The 24,422-nt window shown below is 44.2% G+C and overlaps 1 protein-coding gene across 6 annotated transcripts in view; it reads right to left on the bottom strand.

Annotated features, from left to right (window-relative positions):
• PTGDS (prostaglandin D2 synthase) overlaps positions 1–23,229 on the bottom strand; it is a 148,195-nt gene extending 124,966 nt beyond the window's left edge. For 3 of the 6 annotated variants that reach the window (XM_033961560.1, XM_033961562.1, XM_033961561.1), the window contains exons 1-2: positions 22,966–23,229; positions 17,335–17,477 (exon numbers count right to left, since the gene is read on the bottom strand). In XM_033961560.1, coding sequence (XP_033817451.1) covers positions 17,335–17,477; positions 22,966–23,076 — 254 coding nt within the window. In that variant the 5' untranslated portion in view covers positions 23,077–23,229. Of the gene's footprint in view, positions 1–17,334; positions 17,478–22,503; positions 22,694–22,783; positions 22,842–22,965 lie in introns of those variants that run through there. The other 3 variants (XM_033961565.1, XM_033961563.1, XM_033961564.1) reach the window with 3 other exon arrangements.
• Between the last annotated feature and the right edge of the window lie 1,193 nt (positions 23,230–24,422).

Below are 24,422 nucleotides of genomic sequence, written 5' to 3'. Positions count from 1 at the left end.
CCCCCCCCCCTGCCCCCCGGGTCCTCCATCCCAACATTCAGTACCAAGGAAACATGTAAGAAAACAAGTTAACCAATCAATACATATGAATCAAAGAACAAAAAGAAATTCAACAGTTAAGTACTCGGCTGCGAGCCAAAGGAGTCAAGGTAGTCCAAAAGGGTTCCCATGTGTTCTGAAAGATGCGGCCTGGGAGAGAAGAGAGATCTTTCACATCCCTCCGTTCCCACATCAGGAGAGCGATCATCCGACATCTCCATAATGAGTAGTCCGGAGCAGCAACCTCAAGCCAGTTTAACAAGATGCATTTCAGAGCAACCAGGACTGTCTACTTAAGGAAAGCTGCAACTCCCTTCGCACGAGGGAAATAATGGGGAACAATTCCAAACAAAAGTAAAGGGGATTGGCGAATGGTAATGTTCCAAATGCCCTCCACAAAGACAAAAATTATATTCCAAAAATCTTGAACAGCAGGGCAAGACCAAAACATATGTCCCAAGCCTGCCTCCGGAGCCTGGCAGCGAGGACAGGCAGCAGTCTCTCGGAAGCGTGATAAGTAAGCCCGTTTGGGAGAAATATATAAACGAAAGATTAACTTATAATGTTGCTCCCAAAAGGTAGTGTATTTTCTGAAAACAGGTAGCCGCCGGATAGCCTGTAAAAGAACATCAGTGGGCAACTCTACAGTTAGATCACGCGACCAAGCGTCGCGCAGCCTAGCATGGTCAAACAAAGGGGACTCATCCTTCAAATGGCGATGATGAAACTTAAGGGGAACCGGAAGTTGAGAGCCAATGGTAAAAGCCGTAGAAAGTAACTCTTGGCAGGAGGCTTGCAAAGAACTAGAGGGTAATGAAAAAATATAATGCTGAATTTGCATATAAGCAAAATAATCAGTGGGCGGGAGGTCAAACTCATCCCGCAACTGATCAAAGGACTTAATATGGCCATCATCATCCACCAAATGAAAGACATAATGAATACCCCTTGTTTCCCACCAAGCAAAGCTCGGCCCATCAATACCAGGTAAGAAGGAGCTATTAAAGCGGATAGGCAGAAAGGGAGAGACAAAAGCAGAAAGTGCATGATATTTACAGACCCAGCGCCAAACCTTCCGCAGAGGACGGTGCAACACCTTTACAGAAAGAGAGTCTGGCACAAGTGAAGGAAGAGAATGAAGATAAGCGCTAAAATGAGTGGAATGAAAACAGGAAAGCTCTAAAGAAGTGTTCGTGAACGCTGAAGTACCCCTAAATAGATCGTTAATATGGCGCATACCACATCCAACACTCAAATACCTAAGGTTCAATAAGCCCAGGCCACCCCTATACCGGGGAGTCGCCGCCCATTTATAAGGTAAGCGTGGCCGCCTCCCAGCCCAAAGAAATTTCTGAACCAAGCGTTCTAGCCGCCTTTCATCACGAGCGGTCAAATAAAGGGGAAGGACTTGAAAGACATAAAGCCAACAGGGGACGAGGAGCATGTTATACAGATGAACCCGCCCTAAAAGCGAAAAGGGGAGAGTACCCCAAAGTTGCAATTTGTTCTGAAGGGCTTGAAACAAGGGGACAACGTTTAAACGATACAGATTAGATAAATCCTGAGGTATAGTGACCCCCAGATATCTTAAATGCGAGTCAGCCCAACGTAAAGGAAAAATGCCCCGCCACTTCGTCCATAAGTCAGGCGGTACAAATAAAGCAAAGGACTTATCCAAATTAAGAGAAAGACCCGAATAATAGCCAAATTTAGAAATTAGGTCCAATGCTATCGGCAAAGAGTCTTCAGGCCTGGTAAGAATCAAAAACATGTCATCCGCATACGCTAAGGTCTTCAACTCAAACTCACCAAGCCGCAGGCCATGCACTTCCTTGAACCCCCGAAGAGTACACAGCAAAGATTCCAAAGAAAGAAGAAACAACAGGGGGGAAAGAGGGCAACCCTGTCGGGTTCCATGAAGAATGGGGAAATAGTCTGTGCGGGTCCCATTAACCAAAACCGAAGCCCTCGGATTGGAATAAAGAGCACGTATAGCATCAAGATAAAACCCTTCCAACCCAACATGTTCTAGTGTACAAAACAGGAAGGGCCAATGAACACTATCAAATGCCTTAGAGGCATCAAGGCTAACAAAGAGAGCTGGAATATGATAAGAATGACAATGAGCAAGTGCAAGGAGGACTTTTTGGACATTGCAAACAGATTGACGGCCCCGAACAAACCCGACTTGGTCCTCATGAATAAGCTGATGGAGATGGGGGGCAAGACGATCAGCCAACATATGGGCCAAAAGTTTCAGATCTATATTAATCAAGGATATGGGACGATACGAACCAGGTTGGTCAGCCTCCTTTCCAGGCTTCAATAATAAAGAGAAAAGGGCCTCATTAGCATAACGCGGAAAGGAGCCCTGAGCAATAGCCGCGTTAAAATAATCCAGCAAAGGGCCATACAGAGTGGAAGAAAGAAGCCGGTAAAAGTCTCCCGAAAAACCATCCGGACCGGGGGCCCGGTCCGATCGGAGAGCTTTAATGGCAGACTCCAATTCAGATGCTCGAAACGGACTATTGAGAGAAGACACCACCTCCCCTGGTAGACGAGGTAAACCAGAAGAGCTAAGGTAATCCGTCAACAAGTCCGGAGAGACTTCCTCAGGAGCATCATACAATCGGCCAAAAAAGTCAAAAAGTACCCCGGAAATATCAGATGTAGCCCCCCATTCGGAGTCCGAAGAGACAAGATCGGTTTCCTACCCGTCTCAGTCTTAACCAAGCGGGCCATAATGCGGCCAGGCTTGTTCCCATAACGTTGAAAACGGTGCTGATAAAATGCTCTCCATTTTTGGGAACGAGAATGAAGTAGCGAATTTAAGGCTTCCTGAGTAGACAAGTAGCATTCTCGAGTCTCCCCCGAAGGATGTAAATGAAAAGACCGCTTAGCTAATCGTAAGGCGCGTTCCAAATTAACAATACCGCTATTAATACGCCTGTTGCGAGCACTTAGAAAAGAGATAATACGGCCTCGAATCACAGCCTTTCCTGCCTCCCAAAACAAAATTGGATCATCCACATGGGGAGCATTATTGATAGAATAATCTTCCCACTGAGCCTGCAGAAAGGTCCGAAATTCCTCATCCTGTGTGAGATAAAATGGAAACCGCCAGAACAACGTCCGAAGATAGGTAGAATCCAAGGGAATATCCACCCAAATCGGGGCATGATCAGAGATGTTCAAAGGACCAATTTCGGCCGACAGGACTGACGAGAACAATGTAGAAGATGGAAGAATATGATCTATCTGTGACCAGGTACCATGTGCACGAGAAAGATGGGTATAGTCACGAACTTCAGGGTGAAGGAGGCGCCAAGGGTCCACTACTGAAAGAGTATCACAAAAGTCAGAAAGGAGACGACCTTTTGTACCCAAAGAAAAAACCTGAGATCCAGATTTATCCAGATCAGGATCCATCACCAAATTAAAATCACCCAAAAGAAGAAGAGGATCCCCAGGAAAACGGGAGCAAAGTTGAAGCAACCATTGCAAGAAAGACGATTCCCCCCGAATTAGGGCCATAGATCACAAGCAGAAGATAAGATTGCGCTCCCAATATAAGTCTCAAAAGCAAGGACCTACCATCAGCTGCCTTATCAAGAATTTGCACTCCAAGAGGCGAAGATTTACAGACCAACACTGCAATGCCCCCATGACGGCCCTGAGAGGAGGCAAAATACACCTCCCCCACCCAAGAACGATGCAACTTAAGATGTTCAGCGTCAGTCAGACAGCTCCTTCCGATTTCTAATCCCCAAATGCATTACTCTGCACTTCTTTGCATTGAATTTTAGTTGCCAGATATTAGACTATTCTTCTAACGTTTGCAGATCCTTTTTCATGTTTCCCATTCCTCCTCGGTGTCTACTCTATTACAAATCTTGGTATCATCCACAAAAAGGCAAACTTTTCCTTCTAACCCTTCGGCAATGTCACTCACAAACATATTGAACAGGATCGGCCCCAGCACCGATCCCTGAGGGACTCCACTACTCACCTTTCCCTCTTCCGAGTGAATTTCATTAACCACCATTCTCTGGCATCTGCCCATCAACCAGTTTCTAATCCAGTTCAACACTTTGGGTCCTAACTTCAGCCCACCAAGTTTGTTCAAGAGCCTTCTATGAGGAACCGTGTCAAAGGCTTTGCTGAAATCTAAGTAAATTACACCTAGCATGTGCCCTTGATCCAACTCTTCAGTCACCCACAGCATCATTCTTTCCAGATGCAGCTTCCCTGGATAGGGAAAGTGAGGAACAGCTTGTGCTGGTGGCTTCAGGAAGACTCCTTATCAAATGGCATGCCCCTTTGAATCTCCTCATGGGTGACACTTACAACCAACACCAGCCTATTTGACTGGGAGGTCCATTGCAGCAGCCATCCAGTGCAGGGCCAACGGACCCTCCCACAGAGTCAGTAGTTCATAAATCACATGGAGCTTCAAGCCATTCATCTAGCGTTGAGGGCATTGGAGAAGCACCTGAAACAAAAGGCAGAGTGTTCTCATAGAGAATGACACGAGAAAAAAATTGTCGCCATCTCCGCCCCAACCTCGCGAGCTCGGTCCTCGTCCAAGTCCCTGCAAGCTCAATCCCCATCTCCACCCCATCCCCACAAACCATCTGATCTCATCCGTACAAGCCTCGAATAGTTTTATACTGAACTTATTAAAGTATAAAAATAAACAATATTCTGCACAATTGTCTTTTTATAAATCAAAGTTCTGTCTGCTGAACTAGAGGAAGAGATGTTCAGCTGGCAGGGCTTTGTTTATGAATGTTTATCAACACAACCAATATACTACTGTATCCTAAAGGAAAAAAAAAAAAAAAGAAAAGAAATATAATTTTTTTTTCTACCCTTGTTGTCTGGTTTCTGTTTTCCTCATCTTCTCGTCATTCAATTCTTTCCTTCCACTGTCTTCCTTCTCTCTGCCTCATCCATATGCTCTGTTACTGTGCCTCTTCCTTTCATCTCTCCCTCCCCACCCCCAATTGGTCTGGCACCCATCTTCTTCCCTCCTCTCCCCCCATAGTCTTGCATCTCTGGCTTCTTCTCTTCCATCTTTCCTTCCCTCCTCCAGGTGGTTTTTAGCATTTATCTCCTCCTTTCCTCTCCTCAGATCTGATATTTGTCTTCTCAATCCAGCATGTGCCCTTTTTCCTTTATCCCCTCCTTCCATCCAGTATGTGCTCCCCCCTCTCTCTCCTCCCCACTTTCCTTCAGTGTCTGTTCCACTCTCCGCTCCCCACTTTTCTTCAGCGCCTTCTCCCCACTCTCTCCTCCCCATTTCTCTTCAGTGTCTGTTCCTCTCACCCCTCCGCCTCTCTCTCCACTTCCCTTCAGCGCCCTTTGCACAATCCATCAGCTCTCCTCCCGATCGCTGCAGTTCAGGCATCTCCCTCCCTCTCACCTTCACTGGCGATTTTCATTGTCTCCGAGCAACCGGAGCCTTTTTTCTCAAGTCACGTGCAGCTGCCCAAAACTTCTCCTCTGATGCAACTTCCTGTTTCCAGTTGTGTCAGAGAAGAAGTTTTGGGCAGCTGCATGCAACAACCATTTTTTTTCCTCCCCATTTCGGCGGGTTACCCGCGGCTAGCCACGAGTAACAGTCACTGTGTCATTCTCTATGTTCTTAGACAATGCCACCATAGTAGCTTATGTGAACAGCTAGGGAGGCACCAGAAGTGCTTCATTACATCTGGAGGCCCAGATGTTCAAATAGGTGGAAGCTCGGCTTCAGACACTCTCCACAGCTCATGTAGTGGGAGTGGAGAATGTACAGTCCAGCTTTCTCAGCTGGCAGACTTTAGACCCAGGGGAGTGGTCACTGTCCCAAAGAGCATTCAACCTTATTGTTCAGTGTTGGGAAAAATCTGAAATGGACTTGATGACTTCAGCTAAGAATGCAAATCTGAACTGCTTCAACAGTCAAAGACACGAACCGGGAAGCACAGGTTTGGATGCGTTGGTTCAGCCCTGTCCAGAAGAGAGGCTTCTATATGTGTTTCCACCATGGCCCATGGTGGGCCAGGTTATCTGGTCTCCTGGGACTTGTGATCCTGGTAGCTCCAGATTAGCCTCACCGGCCTTGGTATGTGGATCTACTACATCTCCAACAAGACAGCTGCATCAAATATTGTACACACAGGGGGCCTCAGCCAGGAACCAATTTCCATAGAGAACCCGGAGCACTTTGATCTTATGGCATGGCTGTTGAGTGCACGACCTTAATCCGTAAGGGTTATTCAAAGGTAGTTATTTCAACTCTTCTTCGAAAGAAAAAGCCATTGACATTTGCAGCTTATACTAAGGCCTGGAAGGCTTTCCAGCTCTGGTGCACCAAAGATCAGGTATAACTTTTTGAGGCACCAATTCCTGTGATCTTGGCATTTCTATAGGACAGACTAGAAAAAGGCTTAGTGGTGGCATCTCTCAAAGTTCAGGTTGCAGGTCTCTCATGCTTCTGAGCTCGAGGAGGAAAGCTATCACTGACATCTCATCCAGATGTGACACAGTTTTTGAAAGGGGCACTCAGGTTGTAGCCTTCGTCATGCCAGCCTTTTCCATCCTGGAATATTAATATCATTTTGAAGGTCCTTTCTAAGCCCTGTAGGAGCCTCTCAAAGAGGCTTCCCTTCTAGATCTCATGGTGAAGATGGTATTTCTGGTGTCAATCTCAACAAGACAGATCTCAAAATTTCAGGCTCTTTCCTGCAAAGAGCTCTTCCTCAGGATCACAGAGGCTAGGGTTTCACTGCATATGGTCCCTTCCTTTCTACTGAAGGTTGTGTCAGCCTTTCACATCAACGAAGAGATTTGTTTGCCCACTTTTCATCCTACAGGGTCAACTAAGCAAGATAAGATATTGCAGAGGCTGGATGTGTAAAGAGTTTTATTCCACTACCTGGAAAGGACCAATTATTCTCAGGTTTCTGATCATCTCTATGTTCTAACCAGTCAATCTACACAATGCAGACCAGCATCCAAGGCTTTTATCACTAGATGGATTCACATGGAAATTTTGTCAACATGCACTGCTGGTGGCAAACAGCCACCTATTCTCAAAGTTCATTTGACTAGAAATGTGGCTTCCTCATGGGCAGAGACCTGGGCAGTTCCACCCAAGGAGATCTGTAGAGAAGCTACTTGGTCTACTCTCTATACTTTTACAAGGTTTTAAAGAGTGAATGTGGCAGCTAGAGAGGACACCACTTTTGAGTCCTCAGTTTTGTGGGCAGGCATATCTGTCCCACCCTAGAGGTCTGACACTGCTTTGGTACATCACCTAATGTACATACTCCTGTGTTTATGTAATAGAATTAAAGATTAGATTCTTACCTGGATAATCTTTTTTTTAGCTAATATACACTGGAGTCTTTTTGTTCTGCCCTGTGGGTTCTGCATTTCACCTGCTTTCTGCCTTAGACAACCCTATAGTCCAGAACTGGAGTTCTTCTCCTATCAGTTGGATAGACATGTATGAATAAATTAATAATAAAGTACTGAATTTATCAAGCTTTGGAGCTCCTAATGTGTTAGTGCTAGATGCACACAGCAGGTTGGTTCATTGATACATCTATGTTACAAGTTCATGCTAATTATTATTCCTTTTCATGAGTTACAGAGCAGAATAGAAATACATGATATCTCCAGGGAAGTTCCCCATACCCCTCCTTTTCTCTTCTGTTACAGTGAAGATCAATTGCTTTAATACAATCTGAAGAGGGCACTATACTCTACTGGTGCAGGAGGAGGAGCTGAAAGATTTGATTGATACCCTTCTGCAAGCAGTTTGCGAGTACAGATTGATCACCTAGCATATAGACCTCTGTGTGTATTAACAGAAAGAAGATTATCCAGGTAAGAACCTAATCTTTAATTTTTGCAATTCTAACTTTATCCGGATAGTAACCTGGTTAACTCCAGTCATGATACATGGGTTTGTTGTGCCACTGGGACTTGCACACATCTGAGAAGCTAAAAGCTATGCCATGGATAGTTTTACTACCAGCAGGGCCTCCCAAGGTGGATAGGCTTCAGGGAGATGGCAGACTAATGTACTACCACTCATCTGGGCAGCAGCAGATGGGCAGTGTTGAAGATGGAGGATCACATATGATCAAAATCATCAAATTTATACTGTGCAGAAGAAAGGCCTGGCAATCTACTTCTGTATTCTGCCATGAAAACCTGATGATGTTCATCATGTCACTAGAACTCAAATACAAGTTGATGGCACCTAACATAACAATCTGGTTAATGGATCAAACATATCACTAACTGGATACTCCCCAGTTCCACCTTAGTTTCCTTCCTAGATTGCCCTAGTGAATCTAGATAGTACCAGGACAGTTAGGACTGGATTCAGTAAATAGTGCTCCATAAACAGCACGCAAAAAAAAAAAAAAAATTAGCCTGGAGTACTATTCTATAAATAGAAACATAGAAACATAGAATATGACGGCAGAAAAGGGCTGTAGCCCATCAAGTTTGCCCACGCTAATGACCCACCCCCAGACTTCACCCGGCTAGAGATCCCACATACATATCCCATTTCTTTTTGAAATCGAGCACGCTGCTGGCGTTAATCACCTGCAATGGAAGTTCATTCCAATGATTGACTACCCTTTCGGTGAAGAAATACTTCCTGGTGTCACCATGAAATTGCCCACCTTTGATTTTCAGCGGATGACCTCTTGTTGTTGAAGGTCCTTTAAGAAAGAAGATATCATCTTCCACCTCGATGCGGCCCGTGATATAATTAAAAGTCTCAATCATGTCCCCCTCTCTCTACGTTCCTCGAGCGAGTATAGTTGCAGTTTATTCAGTCTTTCCTCATATGGGAGGTTCTTGAGTCCCGAGACCATCCTGGTGGTAATTCGCTGAACTGACTCGATTCTCCGCACATCTTTTTGATAATGTGGTCTCCAGAATTGAACACAATATTCAAGATGAGGTCTCACCATGGATCTGTACAGGGGCATTATGACTTCGGGCCTCCAGCTGACGAAACCTCTACGGATGCATCCCACCATTTGTCTAGCCTTGGATGCAGCTTTCTCCACCTGCTTGGCAGTTTTCATGTCTGCACTAATGATTACTCCCAAATCACGTTCTGCTCTAGTCCTAGCTAAGGTCTCACCATTCAGAGTATAAGTTCTGCATGTAGAGAAGGCCTCATCAAAGGCAAGGCAAATGATGGGATGTATCAATAGAAGCTTCGTCAGCCGGAAACCTGAAGTCATAATGCCACTTTATAGAACCATGGTGAGACCCCATCTGGAATACTGTGTGCAATTCTGGAGGCCGCATTACCGGAAAGATGTGCTTCGAGCTGAGTCGGTCCAGAGGATGGCCACTAGGATGGTCTTGGGGCTCAGGGGTCTCTCATACGAAGAAAGACTGGGCAAACTGCAGCTCTATACCCTAGAGGAGCGCAGGGAAAGGGGTGACATGATTGAGACATTTAAGTACGTCACGGGTCGTGTCGAGGTGGAAAACGATATATTCTTTCCCAAGGGACCCTCGGTCACAAGGGGGCACCCGCTCAAACTCAGAGGAGGGAAATTTAGTGGTGACACCAGGAAGTATTTCTTCACAGAAAGGGTGGTAGATCACTGGAACAGACTTCCGGTGCAGGTGATCAAGGCCACCAGCGTGCTCGACTTTAAGAATAAATGGGACATCCACGTGGGATCCCTACGAGGGTCGAGTTAAGGAACTAGGTCATTAGCATTCAGACTTAATGGGGTGGGTCAATAGAGTGGGCAGACTTGATGGGCTATGGCCCTTTTCTGCCGTCATCTTTCTATGTTTCTATGTTTCTATGGTTTTTGCTGCCAAGGTGCATGACCTTACATTTTTTGGCATTAAAGCCCAGCTGCCAAGTCGAGGACCAATGTTCCAATAAGAGCAGGTCCTGCTCCATACTGTCGGGTAAGGTGCTGTTATCTACTATGTTGCCTAGTTTGGCGTCGTCGGCGAATAGTGTTATTTTACCTTGAAGCCCTTGAGTCAGGTCTCTTATGTATATTTTGAAAAGGATCGGTCCCAAGACCGATCCCTGTGGCACTCCACTGGTCACCTCCGATGTATTGGAGGGGGTACCGTTAACCACCACCCTCTGGATTCTACCGCTTAACCAGTCATTGACCCATGTCGTCAATATCACTCCCAATCCCATCGAAGTCATCTTGCTCAACAATCTGCGGTGCGGGACGCTATCAAAAGCTTTGCTGAAGTCCAAGTACACGACGTCTAGAGACTTCCCCATATCCAGTTTCCTTGTAACCCAGTCAAAGAAGCTGATCAGATTGGATTGACAGGACCTTCCCTTTGTGAATCCATGCTGCTGGGGATCCTGTAGATTCTCCTCAGTCAGGATCGTATCTAATTCTTGTTTAATAAGTCTTTCCATGAGTTTGCTCACTATTGAGGTGAGACTGACCGGTCTGTAATTCGCAGCCTCCGTTCTGCAACCTTTTTTGTGCAATGGAATGACATTAGCTGTTTTCCAGTCCATGGGGACTTTTCCGGTACTTAGGGAAAGATTGAACAGCACGGATAGCGGTTCCGCCAGGACATCACACAACTCCCTAAGAATCCTGGGGTGTAGATTGTCCGGTCCCATGGCTTTGTTCACCTTGAGTTTTGATAGTTCACCATGGACGCTGCTGGGTGTAAACTTGAAGTTTTGAAACGGGTCTTCCGAGGTTTGCCTTGCCTGCAGTTGTGGACCGGTCCCCGGTGCCTCACAAGTAAAGACTGAGCAAAAGTATTCATTTAGTAGTTTGGCTTTATCAGAATCTGTTTCTGCATAGGTCCCGTCTGTTTTCCTGAGACGTACTATCCCATCTGTGTTTCGTTTCCTGTCGCTAATGTATCTGAAGAAGGATTTATCCCCTTTTTTAATGTTTTTTGCTAGTTGTTCTTCTGTTTGAATCTTGGCCTCTCTGACTGCCGCTTTGACTGCTTTAGACCTGGTCAGATAGTCTTCTTTTGTCACCCTGTTTCCTGTATGATTGTAGGAAATAAAAGTTTTTTTTTTTTCCTTGACAAGATCCGAGATCTCTGCAGAGAACCACTGGGGCTTATTCTTTCTCCGTCGTTTGCTTACTGTTTTTATATAGCGGTTTGTTGCCTCATGCAAGGTGCATTTCAGGATTGACCACATAGCCTCTACATTATTGGTTTCAGCTTGGTTTTGTAGCGCCTGATGGACGAAGTCTCCCATGCGTTTAAAGTCAGTGCCCCGAAAGTCAAGGACCTTTGTTGCTGTGTTTGATCTAGTGAAGCCTATCTTGATGTTGAACCATACCATTTTGTGGTCGCTGGAGGCTAGTGTATCGCCTACCGAAACTTCTGAAACGCTTTCTCCGTTGGTGAGTATCAGGTCCAGTGTCGCCTGATCTCTGGTGGGCTCCAGCACCATTTGTTTGAGTCGCACCCCTTTTATGGAGGTTAAAAGCCTTCTGCTGCCGCTGATAGTAGCGGAAAGTGTCTTCCAATCAGCATCGGGCATATTGAAGTCCCCTAGCAGAACCATGTCCCCGCGTAAAGTGATGTTCTCAATGTCTTTGATTAGTTCCATATCCCTGACTTCCTGCTGTTTTGGGGGCCTGTATACTACACCCAGATACAAGCATTTTTCGTTTCCTCTGGCCAGGTTCACCCAGAGTGATTCCCCGGTGTAGTTGACATCTGTGATTCTGGTGACTTTGATGTTATCTCTAGTGTATAGTGCTACCCCACCCCCTATCCTTCCCTCTCTGTCCCGACAAAGTAAGTTGTATCCTGGTATAGCCATGTCCCACCCATGTGAATCTGTGAACCAAGTCTCAGATATCGCTATTACATCGAGGTCGGCGTTCGTTATCTCTGTCTCTAATTCTAGAATTTTATTGCCTAAGCTGTGTGCATTAACATACATAGCCCTCCTTACTTTATGTTTGCTAAGACCCTGTGTAGAATTTCCCGCCTGAGTTTGAGTGGCTTTTGTATGATTGTTTTTACTGTGTGAACTTACCTCGGTTTCAGAAATGGAGTGTCGATTCACCTCTCTTGGAAAATTACTTACTGCGCTAGTACATGAGTGGGTACTCTCCCCCAATTTACCTAGTTTAAAGCCCTTCGGAGGAGGTGAGCTAGTCAATGTCCGAAGGCGTTCTTGCCTCTCCTTGTCAGGTGGAGTCCATCTGGTCCCTGCAGTCCCTTTAGTGCCTCTCCATGGTCCAGGAAGCCGAAGTTCATGTCCCTGCACCATTCATGTAGCCACTGGTTCGTCCTCTGGATACGCTCCTCCCTGGCTCTTCCCTTGTCTCTTACAGGGAGGATCGAGGAGAAGACCACCTGCGCTCCCATCTGCCTCAGCCTCTCACCCAGGGCTCCAAAGTCCTTAGGTATGTTCTCTGGGGTGTTCCTGGCAGTGTCGTTCGTACCCACGTGAATAAGGAGCATGGGGAAGTAGTCCTCGGGCCTGATGAGTCGGTCTAGGCAGGCGGTCACGTCCCGGATCCTGGCCCCTGGCAGGCAGCAAACCTCTCTCGACTGCAGATTGCAGATTGGTCCCTCGGTGCCCCTCAGCAGGGAGTCCCCAATGACCACTACTCTACGCTTCTTTGAGGGGAGCTGATCAGTTGTCTCTGGAACTGGGACTGTCTGAATGTTGACCTCCTGTGCCTCACTCGCGGGTCCTTCCTGTAGTATCTGGAATCTGTTCCTCAAGATTATTAGTGGGGTCGATGTAGGGCTGCCCTGTGTGCAAGAGAAGGAGACAGGAGAAGAAAAGGAAGAAAAAGAAGAAGGTCTTCCATGTTTTCTCGTGGAGAGGTTACCAGATGCCAGGAGTCAGCATCCCCATCCTCCTCCTGCACCCCAGTCGTTGGTGCCAAAGTTGTAGGTTTGGTCAGTTTGGACGTCTCGAGGATGATCTTGCCTGGCTCCTGCTCGGTGATCTGGGACAGCTCCTGGATGACCTCGTCGTTGAAGGCCTCGTCCTCCCTGATGCTCCTCAAGCGCTTCACCTCCTCTCTTAGGCTCGTCAGCTCACGCAGGATGTCTCCGTCTAGCTGGTCTGTCTCGTCCGTCTGTGTGGAGGCTGTAGTTGTCTGCTTGGGGATGGGGATGGGGAGGGCCTCGGTCTGTGCAGAGACCTCTGCCCTCTGTCCTGGTTCTCCCTCTGTCTGCACGTGGACCGAGGCCATCCCCTGGATCCCTTCTGTGACTGGGCTGCCGGTCTTGATTGTAGTCTTCGCATTCCTCGTTCTTCCTGCCATTTCTAAGAAAAATTTTTTTTTTTTTTTTTTTAGATAGTTTGAAAGTGTGAGAGTGAGAGTGAAAGGGGTAGTTTGAGAGTGGGAGGGATAGAGAGACTGGTAGGGTCTGCCTGATGTCTGGTATGAGAGGATTGTCTGCTTGTTTACTAGCTAGAAGGGTAAGAGAGTTGAATAGAAAAGATAGAAGGGTATGAGAGTTGAGTGGAAAAGATAGTCTAAATGTTAAGTAGCTAGTTTTATGTGCCTGGTATGTGTGGAGTTCTTTCCCTTGGTGGTTGTCCGGAGCCCTCCCTTGAGGCCCTTCGCAAGGCCCTTCACAAAGGCGCTCTCGCTAAGGCGAGCGCCTTTGCCGCCCGCCTTCGCCGTGCGCCGAACGGCTGTGCGCCATTGGCTCCTCCCCTTTTATGGGCGGAGCTTGGCTGGTGATGTCGGGGGGTGTAGGCGGAGCTTTCACTGCCTCCTCCGCTCTGCTATCCTCTCCCCGAACTCGCCCCTGCAACTTCTCTCTCCGATGCCTCTCTCCTCCTCCCTGCTAGCTCAAGCAGGTCGCTGCACGCTGCCACGTGCTCTGCTAGGCTCAGCTCGCCCTGCACTCCCTGGCTGGCCTAGTGAAGTGAGTTCTCCGTCGCTGGCTCCTCCCCTTTTATGGGAGGAGCTTGGCTGGTGATGTTGGCTGGTAAATGGTACTCTAAGTCAGTGTTTTTCAACCTTTTTACACCTATGGACCGGCAGAAATAAAAGAATTATTCTGTGGACCGGCGGTTGAAGAACACTGGGCTAAGTCATGGGCCAGACCCGCCCATCTCTACCCAATCTCCACCCCAGATCCCGCCCCCATAATAGTACTAATTGCACCTTGCACGTCCCGTGCTTCATCTGGAAGCCTTCCCTCTGACGTTGCTTTGTGCACTGAATCAGTTAGGAAGAGGGAGCTGGCTCTAAGATAACGCCGCTTCGATCGCACCGTGGACCGGCAGTTGAAGAACACTGTTTTGGGCCTGATGCATGTGCTGGTCCTGTGGACCGGCAGTAAATTTCTGTGGACTGGCACCAGTCCATGGCCTGGTGGTTGAAGAATACTGCTGTAAGTCAGGTGCCATTTAGAATTGTGCTTAGAGGCAATTTCCACACCAAACTTTGGGTGCAAGGATTTACATCAACAGAAACCTGGTGTAAATCTCGGTGCATTATTTAGGCATGCACTAATCCAAATTGCTGCCAGTTTAATTGTGGAAGTATCTCAGGATATCACACAATTTTTTATTTGGAAATTTGCATGACTTTTATAGAATCTATGGCTTAGTGCATAAGCTCAAAAGTGGAGCGGGTATATAGTATAATTCTTAACAAAATATTATAAATTATTTTCAAATACAGTGGTACCTTGGTTTATGAACATAATTTGTTCTAGAAGCATGCTCGTAATCCAAAGCATTCGTATATCAAAGCAACTTTCCCCATAGGAGATAATAGAAACTCAGACGATTCGTTTCACAACCCAAAAATGCACAGTAACCCCTTTTGTTCTCACTCTTGCTTTAATGGCACGTCCTGGGTACGCCCAACTTCACACCCCAGCCCGCGGAAGCAGCGCAGATCGCCTTGTGTGCTTACTTTCTTTATTAGTCATTCTCTCGCACGCTGTCTCAGGCCTGCGTTCCCTCTCCTTCAGCGCAGGATCCATCCACCACCAACGGCTGGGGAACAACAAGCCGGCCCCAGTCGGTCTTCTACTAGCTTGAAGGTAGGTTGGTCCAGCGCCCCCTCCCCGGATCCCTGAGCTGATTTCTCCTCGTTTCTCCCGCTTAACTTTGAGTGCCACTTTCAACCCGTGCCAACTTCTGGGGACGGATGCTGGCTCTCGCTCTCCACCAATCAGAGGCTGCCAAAAAGAAGGGTGTGAGAATTTGAAGGCAGGCTTCGAAGGGAGGGTAATGGGAAAGCACGTATGTGATTTTTCTTTTGCGGATAAATTATCTTCCAGGGTTTCCTTGGTTACGAGTTGACCACGTTGGGAATTCGGCACATGCTTCTTTTAACTCTTCTCTCAGAGAAGCTGTTCTGGTAGCACTTGCAATGGTGGTTTGGAGGACAAGTTTATTGGGATGGCGCTCGTCTTGCAAGTCAAAGTTTGCTGGAGTGTTTTGCTCATCTTGCAAAATACTTGCTAACCATGTTACTCGCAAACTGAGGTTTGACTGTATGTCTAAAAAGTTATTACTCATTAAATATCATAATCTAAGTTGGCATGAAAATTTCACATAAATCACTTAAATCAAAAGTGAAAATCTTGGGCAAAGGTGGAACGATCTCGGACACCCTTTCTCTGTTCACAATTGGACAGTAAATGCTGCTCTATTCAAGGGGTTTGTCTTTGCAATCATCGGTCCACCACCTCCTCCAACAGCTTAAACATGCAAAAAGATATAAATATGCATAAGAATAAAGTGAAGACTTAGGGGCTCATAATCGAAATAGAAAAACGTCCAAAAACCGGCCTAAGTCGGCACCTGGACGATCATCAGTCAAAAACGTCCAAGTGCCGATAATCAAACCGGGTTTTGGATGTATTTATAAACGACCTAGGCCTCCTTAGTGCCACTGAACGACCATAGCTAAACGGGACGTGTCAGGAAGAGTGACGAGGGTGGGATTTGGGCGGGACGTGGGCAGGCTTAGGCTTAGTCGTACTGCATGTATAACCGAAAGTTATACAGCACAGGATCGACGGAACATGGTCTAAGTCACAAAAACCCACCTAAAGTGGCCAAATAAGCACTGCAAACACATAATACAGACCCCACACACTAATACATAATACAGATCACCGACACACCCCACCCACCCCCATAAAAATATTAACCATAACTTGAAAATTGTGCCTCCAGAACATCATCACCTGGCAATCTGGCATAGGAAAGCCTAGTCGTGCTGCACAAAGGTGTCTTAAACCGTCTTGGGGTGGGTTAGGGACCCATAGAGAGCTGGACCCATGCCCATAAGCCCCTGTAATCACTGCACTGATATTGAAACATGTGCATTCCCCTATACGCCTTCAAAACCCTTTTTTACTAGCATATAAGAGACTCCTGCAGCCATAAGGGCTATTGGGGTGGTAGATAAATGGATCTAGGAGATTCTGGAGGTGGTTTGGGGGAGCTCACCATGCCCTTTAAGGGAGCTGTAGTGAGATGAAGACATGGCACCCTTTTTGTGAAGTTCACAACAGTGACCTGTAATGTACCCCACTATTTAGGTGCCATGTCTGGGAGTTCAGTCCATCACTTTGCAGACCCCTCCCACGTCCAACAGGGCTTGTTCTAGACGTTTTTGACTTGGACGAAAAGTTGGCTGAAAATTTGGTATACAGATGGACGATTTAGTAGCTTAGACGATCAGATCAGCAGGACGTATAGTTAGACGATTTTCGAAATGAAAAAAAATTTGGACGTATTTTTCGAAAATGTGTCCTAAGCTATTTTTTACTTTGGGCGACTTGCGACTTGGATGAAAACGGACTTAGACGTTCCTTTTGATTATGCCCCTCCACACTTATAATCTTGAAATCAGATCAATAAATTTCTGATCGCTGATCTCAACGGGGCCTGAGCTTCTTCAGGAGATCATTATTTGCAAGTAAAAATAATAAAATCCTCAAAATGAATGCTAAAATGGCTTATACAAACCATATGAATACCCGAGTGCTAATGAATAAATATCACGCTTCTTTAAAGGAAGCATCCATACAAAGGAGAGCATACAGACAGACAATAAGTCCTGGACCCAAGAGGTCACCATGTACTATAGCTGCATGAAAACAGTTTTCCAATATTCATGGTTGTCACAAGAGATGGGCAATCAGGACTGATCATCCTGGGCACCAAGCCCAGGGGGTGTCACACCAGTCTGGCAATCTATAAGCATGCAAGTCAAAAGTAACATTTGCCTGGGCACCATTTCATCTAGCAAGTGCCATGACTATCTTTGTTTTGTGCTAAGTACTCACTTGAGTCTGGTGCTGGTGGTGCTGATGGTGTCACTCGTTTCCCCCACTCCAAGCACCAGTGTTCCCATGTTGAATTTATCCTTGAATTGCTTCAACCATTTGCAGGTTGAACCGACAGCAATGTCATACCATTTCCCATATATCTATGATAAAAGAGTCCTCTTTAGCAAATTCACTCCGCATTTGAATAGAAAATCACACCTCTTCATATTAATTACCCCATTCAAGATCAAAATGGGAAACAAGAAGTGTCTTAACATCCCAATAAAATCCATTTCTTGGCTGCTTTTGAAAGCTACTCTCTCTCTTCATTAGTTAGTCTTATGCAAAATCTATTTAATCACTAAAAGGCATTATTGTATATTTCATTATGTACACATTTCTATGGTGTGGCTGCACCTCAAATATTGTGTGCAAATTTGGTCACTACATCTCAAAAAAATATATAGTGAAATTAGAAAAGGTACAGAGAAGGGCAACAGAAATTATAAAGAGGTAGGACAACTTCCCTTTTAGGGAAGCCTAAAGCAGCTGGAGTTCTTCAGCTTGAAGAAGAAATGTCTGAGGGGAAATATGATAGAGGTCTTTAAAGCACTTAATGGAGTGGAATAGGTAAATATGAATCACTTTTCTACTCATTCCAAAAATACTAGAACTAGGAGATATACAATAAAGCTATTAAGTAGAAATTTAAAACAAATCGGAGAAAATATTTCTTCACTTAATGTATAATTAAACTCTGGAATGTGTTGTCAGAGAATGAGGTAAAAGCAGTTAGCTTAGCAGGGTTTAAAAAAAAAAAAAAAAAGGGGGTTTGGACACGTTCCCACAAGAAAAGTCCATTAGCCATTATTAAGATGGACTTTGGAAAATCCACTACTTATTCCTAGGATAAGCAGCATCTTGCCAGGTGCTTGTACCCTGGATTAGCCACTGTTGGAAACAAAATACTGGGCTTGATGGACCTTCAGTCTGTCTCAGTATAGAAGTGCTTGTCCACCCAGTATCCAGTGCTATTTAACTGGCCAGGAACAGTTCCTAGCTGGTTAAATAGCATTTGGCTGACTAACCACTAATATTCAGCAGGAGATAGCTAGCTATCTCCACTGAATATTCATGATTAGTGGCTAAAACCTAGCCAGCCATATTGTGTGATGACCTCCAATATTGAACACTGACTAGACGATGACATCCAACTGCTTCACCCCCTAAATTCTACGTCACCTGATGAAATAATTGAAATCAATTACAAACTCAATAAAATCAGCTCCTAGCTCCTGCATAACAAACTTTCATTGAACATCTCCAAAACTACTGGTGCACCCGTTTGTATTGACTCCTCTCCAATTCAAATTGACCGCAAAGTTAAACTTCTTGGGATTATCCTTGATAAAGACCTTACCTTCCATCAACAAATAGTGTAGTCACACTGAAATGTTTTCATAAGCTAAGACTCATCCGCTCCATCTCTTCTCTTCTTGATCCCCCTTCTATCAACATCTTGATTCATTCCCTTGTAATTTCAAATATTGATTACTGTAACGCCCTATATCGGGGCATAACCCAGGAAGAAATCCATCGTTTACAACTACTGCAAAATACTGCTGTCAAATTAATCTATCATGCAAAAAAATATGATCATGTTACCCCCCCCCCTCCATAAAGCACACTGGCTACCCATCATTCACCGTATCACCTATAAAATTCTCCTTCTTACCTTCAAAACAAAAATCTCCAACCAACCGGCCTTCATTGACAAACTTCTGATCCCATATTCATCCTCTAGGGCTCTCCGATCTAACAACCAAAACCTACTTAATATTCCATCAATATAGGAACTTTTCTATGACACCGCTCACAAATCCATTTTTTCAGTCACTACACCCTCTTTGTGGAACACCCTTCCACTGGATCTCCAACTAGAAAACTCTCTAGAAAAATTTAAAACTAAACTCAAGACATTCCTTTTCAAAGATGCTTATAATCTTTAATCTCAGCTCTATTCTATAATTCACTTCTACTCCCTGAAGTATCTTGGAAAATCAAAATGCTTCTTTTGAAGCGCGTCCTACCCTAATGCATTTCCCTTTTCCATTTTCCTCCCTTTATTTTTATTTTTATCTCAATGTATTTACAATCTTACCTGTCCCTATTTCCCCCTCATTTCATGTATGTCAGTGTTATTATGCCCCCGTACTTTAACTTAGGATATAATATTTATTTTATTTTGACATTTTATTTTTAATTTCTCATTTTATTGTAAACTGTTTAGATACCCGTCTGATAAACGGTATATCAAATATAAACAAAACTTGAAGTATAGCGGACCAATCAGGCCATGTATACAGTAGGTCGGTCTTTGGCCGCTATTAACTTAACTAGCCAGAACTGAATATTAATGTAGCCAGTTAACACTTGCCAAAACCCCCCCAGATATTCAATGCTAGTCACTGGAAACGGTCCAGTAATGAATATTTGGATTCAGTGCCAGCTGTGGGAATTAACTGAGCTACATCCCATGGGCTGAATATCGGTCCCTTATGTTCTTATGTATTTAACTTTCTAAACCCCAAACCCCCCTCCCTTTTTACTAAATCATGATAGTGGTTATTAGCACAGGGTGCTTCACTGAATGCTCCATGCTGCTCCCAACACTTATAGGAACTTCAAGAGCATCGGGAACAGCGCAGAGCATTCAGCATGGCTCCCTGCGCTCATAACTGGTATCGTGGTTTAGTAAAAAGGGGAGGGGATAAGTTCTATATATAGCTTTTTATTAGCCATTTAAAAGAAATGGATGCTCACCAATATTTCCTCTAAGTTTTCATGGGATGTGTTTGGGTGTGGTTTGTTTACGGCACATAAGTTTTGCATGTGAGTGGCAGAGGCTTGGGTGGGGGGTAGGGTCTTTCCTCCCCTAGCATCCAATATCCTTTTTCCAATTTATTATTCACCCGATCCCCAGCATCTGTCCTTTGCCTTCTTAAGGTATAAGAAGTGCCATACTTTCTCATGGCAATAGTCTATGGAGCCCAACATCGGTTTTCTGACAGTGGCCAGTCCGAATCACTTGGAAGAGCTCAGCAGATCGTTCTAGAAAATTCAATTGCCTGCTCACTCCCAGAAATATGAAGTGGAGACATAGGTTTGTGTGGCAATAATTTTGTATGGAACTGACCTCAAGAATCTTTTCAAGACCTTCAAGATTTAAGATTGAATTCAGCTATGTCACTAGCTGAAATCTGCTATTTGTTGATTTCATAGAATAAGCTCTGTACTGCTCATAATTTTATAAACCTCCATTATGTCCTCTTTCAGCTGTCTCTTCTTTCTTCTATGTCTTTGCTCATAAGAGAGTTCTTCCACCCTCTTTTTCATTTCAGTACTTTTCCCTGTAACTGTCTCTTTTCTAAAATGTGGTGAGCAGAACAACCCACAGCACTCAAGGTGTGGTTAGCATAAGAACATAGGAATAGCCATACTGGGTCAGATCAATTGTCCATCTAGACTAGTTTCCACTGTTTCCACAGTGACCAATCCAGGTCACAAATACCTGGCAGAAACCCAAATAGTAGCAAAATTCCATATTAACAATCCCAGGGCAAGAATGGCTTTGCCATGTCTGTCTCAATAGCAGACTATGAAATTTTCCTCCAGGAACTTGTCTAAACCAGCTATGCTAACCGCTGTTACCACATCATCCAGTAACAAGTTCAAGAGCTTAACTATTCTTTGAGTAAAAAAATGTCCTTCTATTTATTTTAAAGGTACATTATTTCCATGTAACTTCATCAAGTGTCCTCCTAGTCTTTGTAATTTTTGAAAGAGTTTAAACTTGATTCACTTCTTCCTATTCTACACCACTCAGGATTTTGTAGACCTCAATCATATCTCCCCTCAGCCATCTCTTTCCAAACCGAAGAACCCTAACTTCTTTAACCTTTCTTCATATGAGAGGAGTTCCATCCCCTTAATCATTTTGGTTGCTTTTCTTTGAACTTTTTCTAATTCTACTGTATCTTTTTTTTTTTTTTTTTTTTTTTACATAGCAACCAGAATTAAATGCAATACGCAAGGTGAGGTTGCACCAAGTCTTATCATGACTTGATAAGAGACTTTATTATATTCCCTGTTTTATTCTCCATTCCCTTCTGAATAATCCCCGATTCCATTTGTTTTTATGACCTCTTCCAAACACTGAGCTGAGGATGTCAATATGTTTCCCACATGGATTTCAAGTCTCCTTTGCTGATGGGTACATCCTAATAGTGTAACTATCATTAGGATTTTATTTTTTAATTTTTAGAGCGCTTTATTGAAATTCAAAGCGGAATGAACAATCACATAGAACAGGATACATTTCACCAATGGACCTATTACCCAAACAGGTAGAAAAGGTGACAGCAAATGCTAAAAAGAATGCTTGGGTACAGTGGCATAACGAGGATAAGAGGTGGTGGCGGTGCCCCCCCCCATGCCCTCCTCTCCGCTCCCAGTCCTACGCCAACCCCCCACCCGTGCCCTCCTCTCTGCCCCCACTCCTTCTGCATCAACAAATATAATCAAATGCAATCTCTAATCATTAAAAGAATTTTACCAAACTTTTTCAGTCTGCCAAAGCCCCCATTCTCACCCATCTTCCAACCCACCCCAGCCAACCAAGCAAGATGTATTTATTACTTATGAAAGAATTCACTGAAGACAGTGTACAGCAAAAATAAGTCAAGCATAAGCAATAAAAATATTCAAATAATGCAAGGTATGGCATAGTAAACTACATTGCAATGCCAACATAATATACAATAAAACATTTTAATAGACAGCATAGGGTGTAAGCAAAGATGAAATGTAGATAGATACGATAAAGGAACAAAAATAAGGGAACTAATTTACCCCCTTTTACAAAAGCGTAGCATGATTTTTAGCGCCAGCCCCCAGCAGTAACAGCTCCGATGCTCATAGAATACTATAAATCGCGCTACACTTTTGTAAAAAGGGGGTGGGGGTTAAAGAAAGTTACACATGAGGACAGAATGGTGCTTGAAAATGATCTTGGCTAGGGTAGACAAAAAGAGTTGCCCCTCTAAGTGCATCATTTTGCAGTTACCATATTAAATCTCATTTACCATTTAGATGCCCATTCCCTCAGTCTAATAATATCCTACTCACATTCTGGTTGTATTTTACTAACTTTGAATTATTTTGTGTCATCTGCAGATTTGATCACCTCACTCATTGTTCCCCTTTTCAGATCATTTATATAAATGATGAACAGCACTGGCCCAGCAAAAAGTAAGGGAACATTGTGATGGCTCCCTCTACTCCAGCAGCGGTTCAAAAGCCAGTGGACCATGCTACTGAAGAGCCAATACTTCTCCTCAATGTGAGCAAATGTGATCCCCCCTGCCTATTGGTTCAAAACTGGCTCAGAAGGAAGAGGGCTGCTCACCAAGCCAAAGGCTTCACTCCTTTTAACTTCTGAGATGTCACAGGATTAGTGATCAGCTTGACTGTGCTAAGGCAATGCGATTGCACAAGGTTGCCAGCCTGTCAGAATCTTGGCAACCCATCAGATTTTGATAAGGACTTTGATTAATTTTTATAAAGTTTGAAAATCTGAATGTTTATTACCTGGGAAAGGTCAAAGTTCTCTTGAACTTGAATGTCCTCCTGCACTTGTACGGGATTCCCACAACATGATTTCAGGATTATTACAAGAAAAAGAGCACACTGTAACTTCATGATTCCTAGACTGCAAAAATGTCTTTTGCTCTTGGAGAGAATATGAAGGTAACCTTTTTCCTTCTGTATTCAAAAATGAACTAGCTCTGATCTCTACTTGTTACCAGAGGTGCACAATCCTGTGGGCATGACATATCTGAGTCATTATTTAACCAGCCCAATCAAGAGGTAGGAGTATTGCTTGCTCTTCTCTTTCAGTCTCAATTTGCTCCAGAGTTCATGGCCATTGACCATCTGATGTTTTTAGATTAAAGGATAGACTCAGACAGAAATGGCATTACATTCTGGATGGATAACTCAAAGAGACTGATTCATGCAAATTCAGGGCTTACAAAAATCTAAAGTTAAAAGTCATTCTTTGAGTTCAGTGAATAAAAATCAAAAGTGTAAGAAAAAAATAAAACCAAAAAGCTGTGATTCTAATTGTATAGTGGGAAGATTATTGTTAGGACTTAACATACTTATCTTTCCAGTTAGTAACTCAAGCAAGTTACATTCAGGTTTTTCCTGACCCTGCAGGGCTTACAAAAGGCGTCATGTATGTAGGTAAATTAGGGAAATCCCTTTTCTTCAAACCTCCCTGCCCCACTGCGAAACCTAGGCTCATTCCAATTATTCCGAAAGCATCTGAAAACCTGGCTTTTCTTCAAAACATAAAACTATCTATTTAAAATGTAAAGCTAGCTATCCTCTTCATAACCTCTAATTTCTTATTATGTCCTTCCCTCATTTATTGAATTACCTGTAAACCGTGCAGAGCTCTATCTTTATGGAGATGATGCGGTATACAAACTTAAGGTTTAGTTTAGTTTACAATCAAAGTTTGCACATAAGGCAATGGAACGTTAAGTGGCTTTCCAAGGTCACAAGGAGCTAAAGTGGGATTTGAACCCTAGTATTCTCTGGTTTGCAGCACACTACTTTAGCCACTAGGCCTTGCTAATGCTTTTTCTAGCTTTGTTGTACTTTATTCCAGAAAATCCATTAACCCCTTTCTAACATGCTCACACTTTTGGTATCTTTCCGTATATGGAAAGATATTCTTCTATCAGCAACACATAGAACTAGGGAGAAAAAGCACACTGTCTTTGCTCGTATTGCCTTGTCAATTTGAACCAAGGGCAAACTAAAGACACTGAGGGGCATAATCAAAAAAAGTGTCTATGTCCCCTTTTGGCCTAAGTCCTTAAATGTTCAACGCAGAAACAGGGAAAGTGTCCATAACCATACCAAATGTCCTTGTTTTGATTATGGCCTTCCTCTGCCTAAACGTCCAATCACCACTACGTCTAAAAGTACACCCACACCACGTTTACACTTTTCAGCCATAATGAAACAAAAAAACG

Source organism: Geotrypetes seraphini, chromosome 10 (genome assembly GCF_902459505.1).
Source record: "Geotrypetes seraphini chromosome 10, aGeoSer1.1, whole genome shotgun sequence".
Taxonomy (NCBI): Eukaryota; Metazoa; Chordata; class Amphibia; order Gymnophiona; family Dermophiidae; genus Geotrypetes; species Geotrypetes seraphini.
The sequence above is the reverse complement of the archived record's forward strand: the minus strand, read 5'-3'. Positions and strand labels throughout refer to the sequence as shown.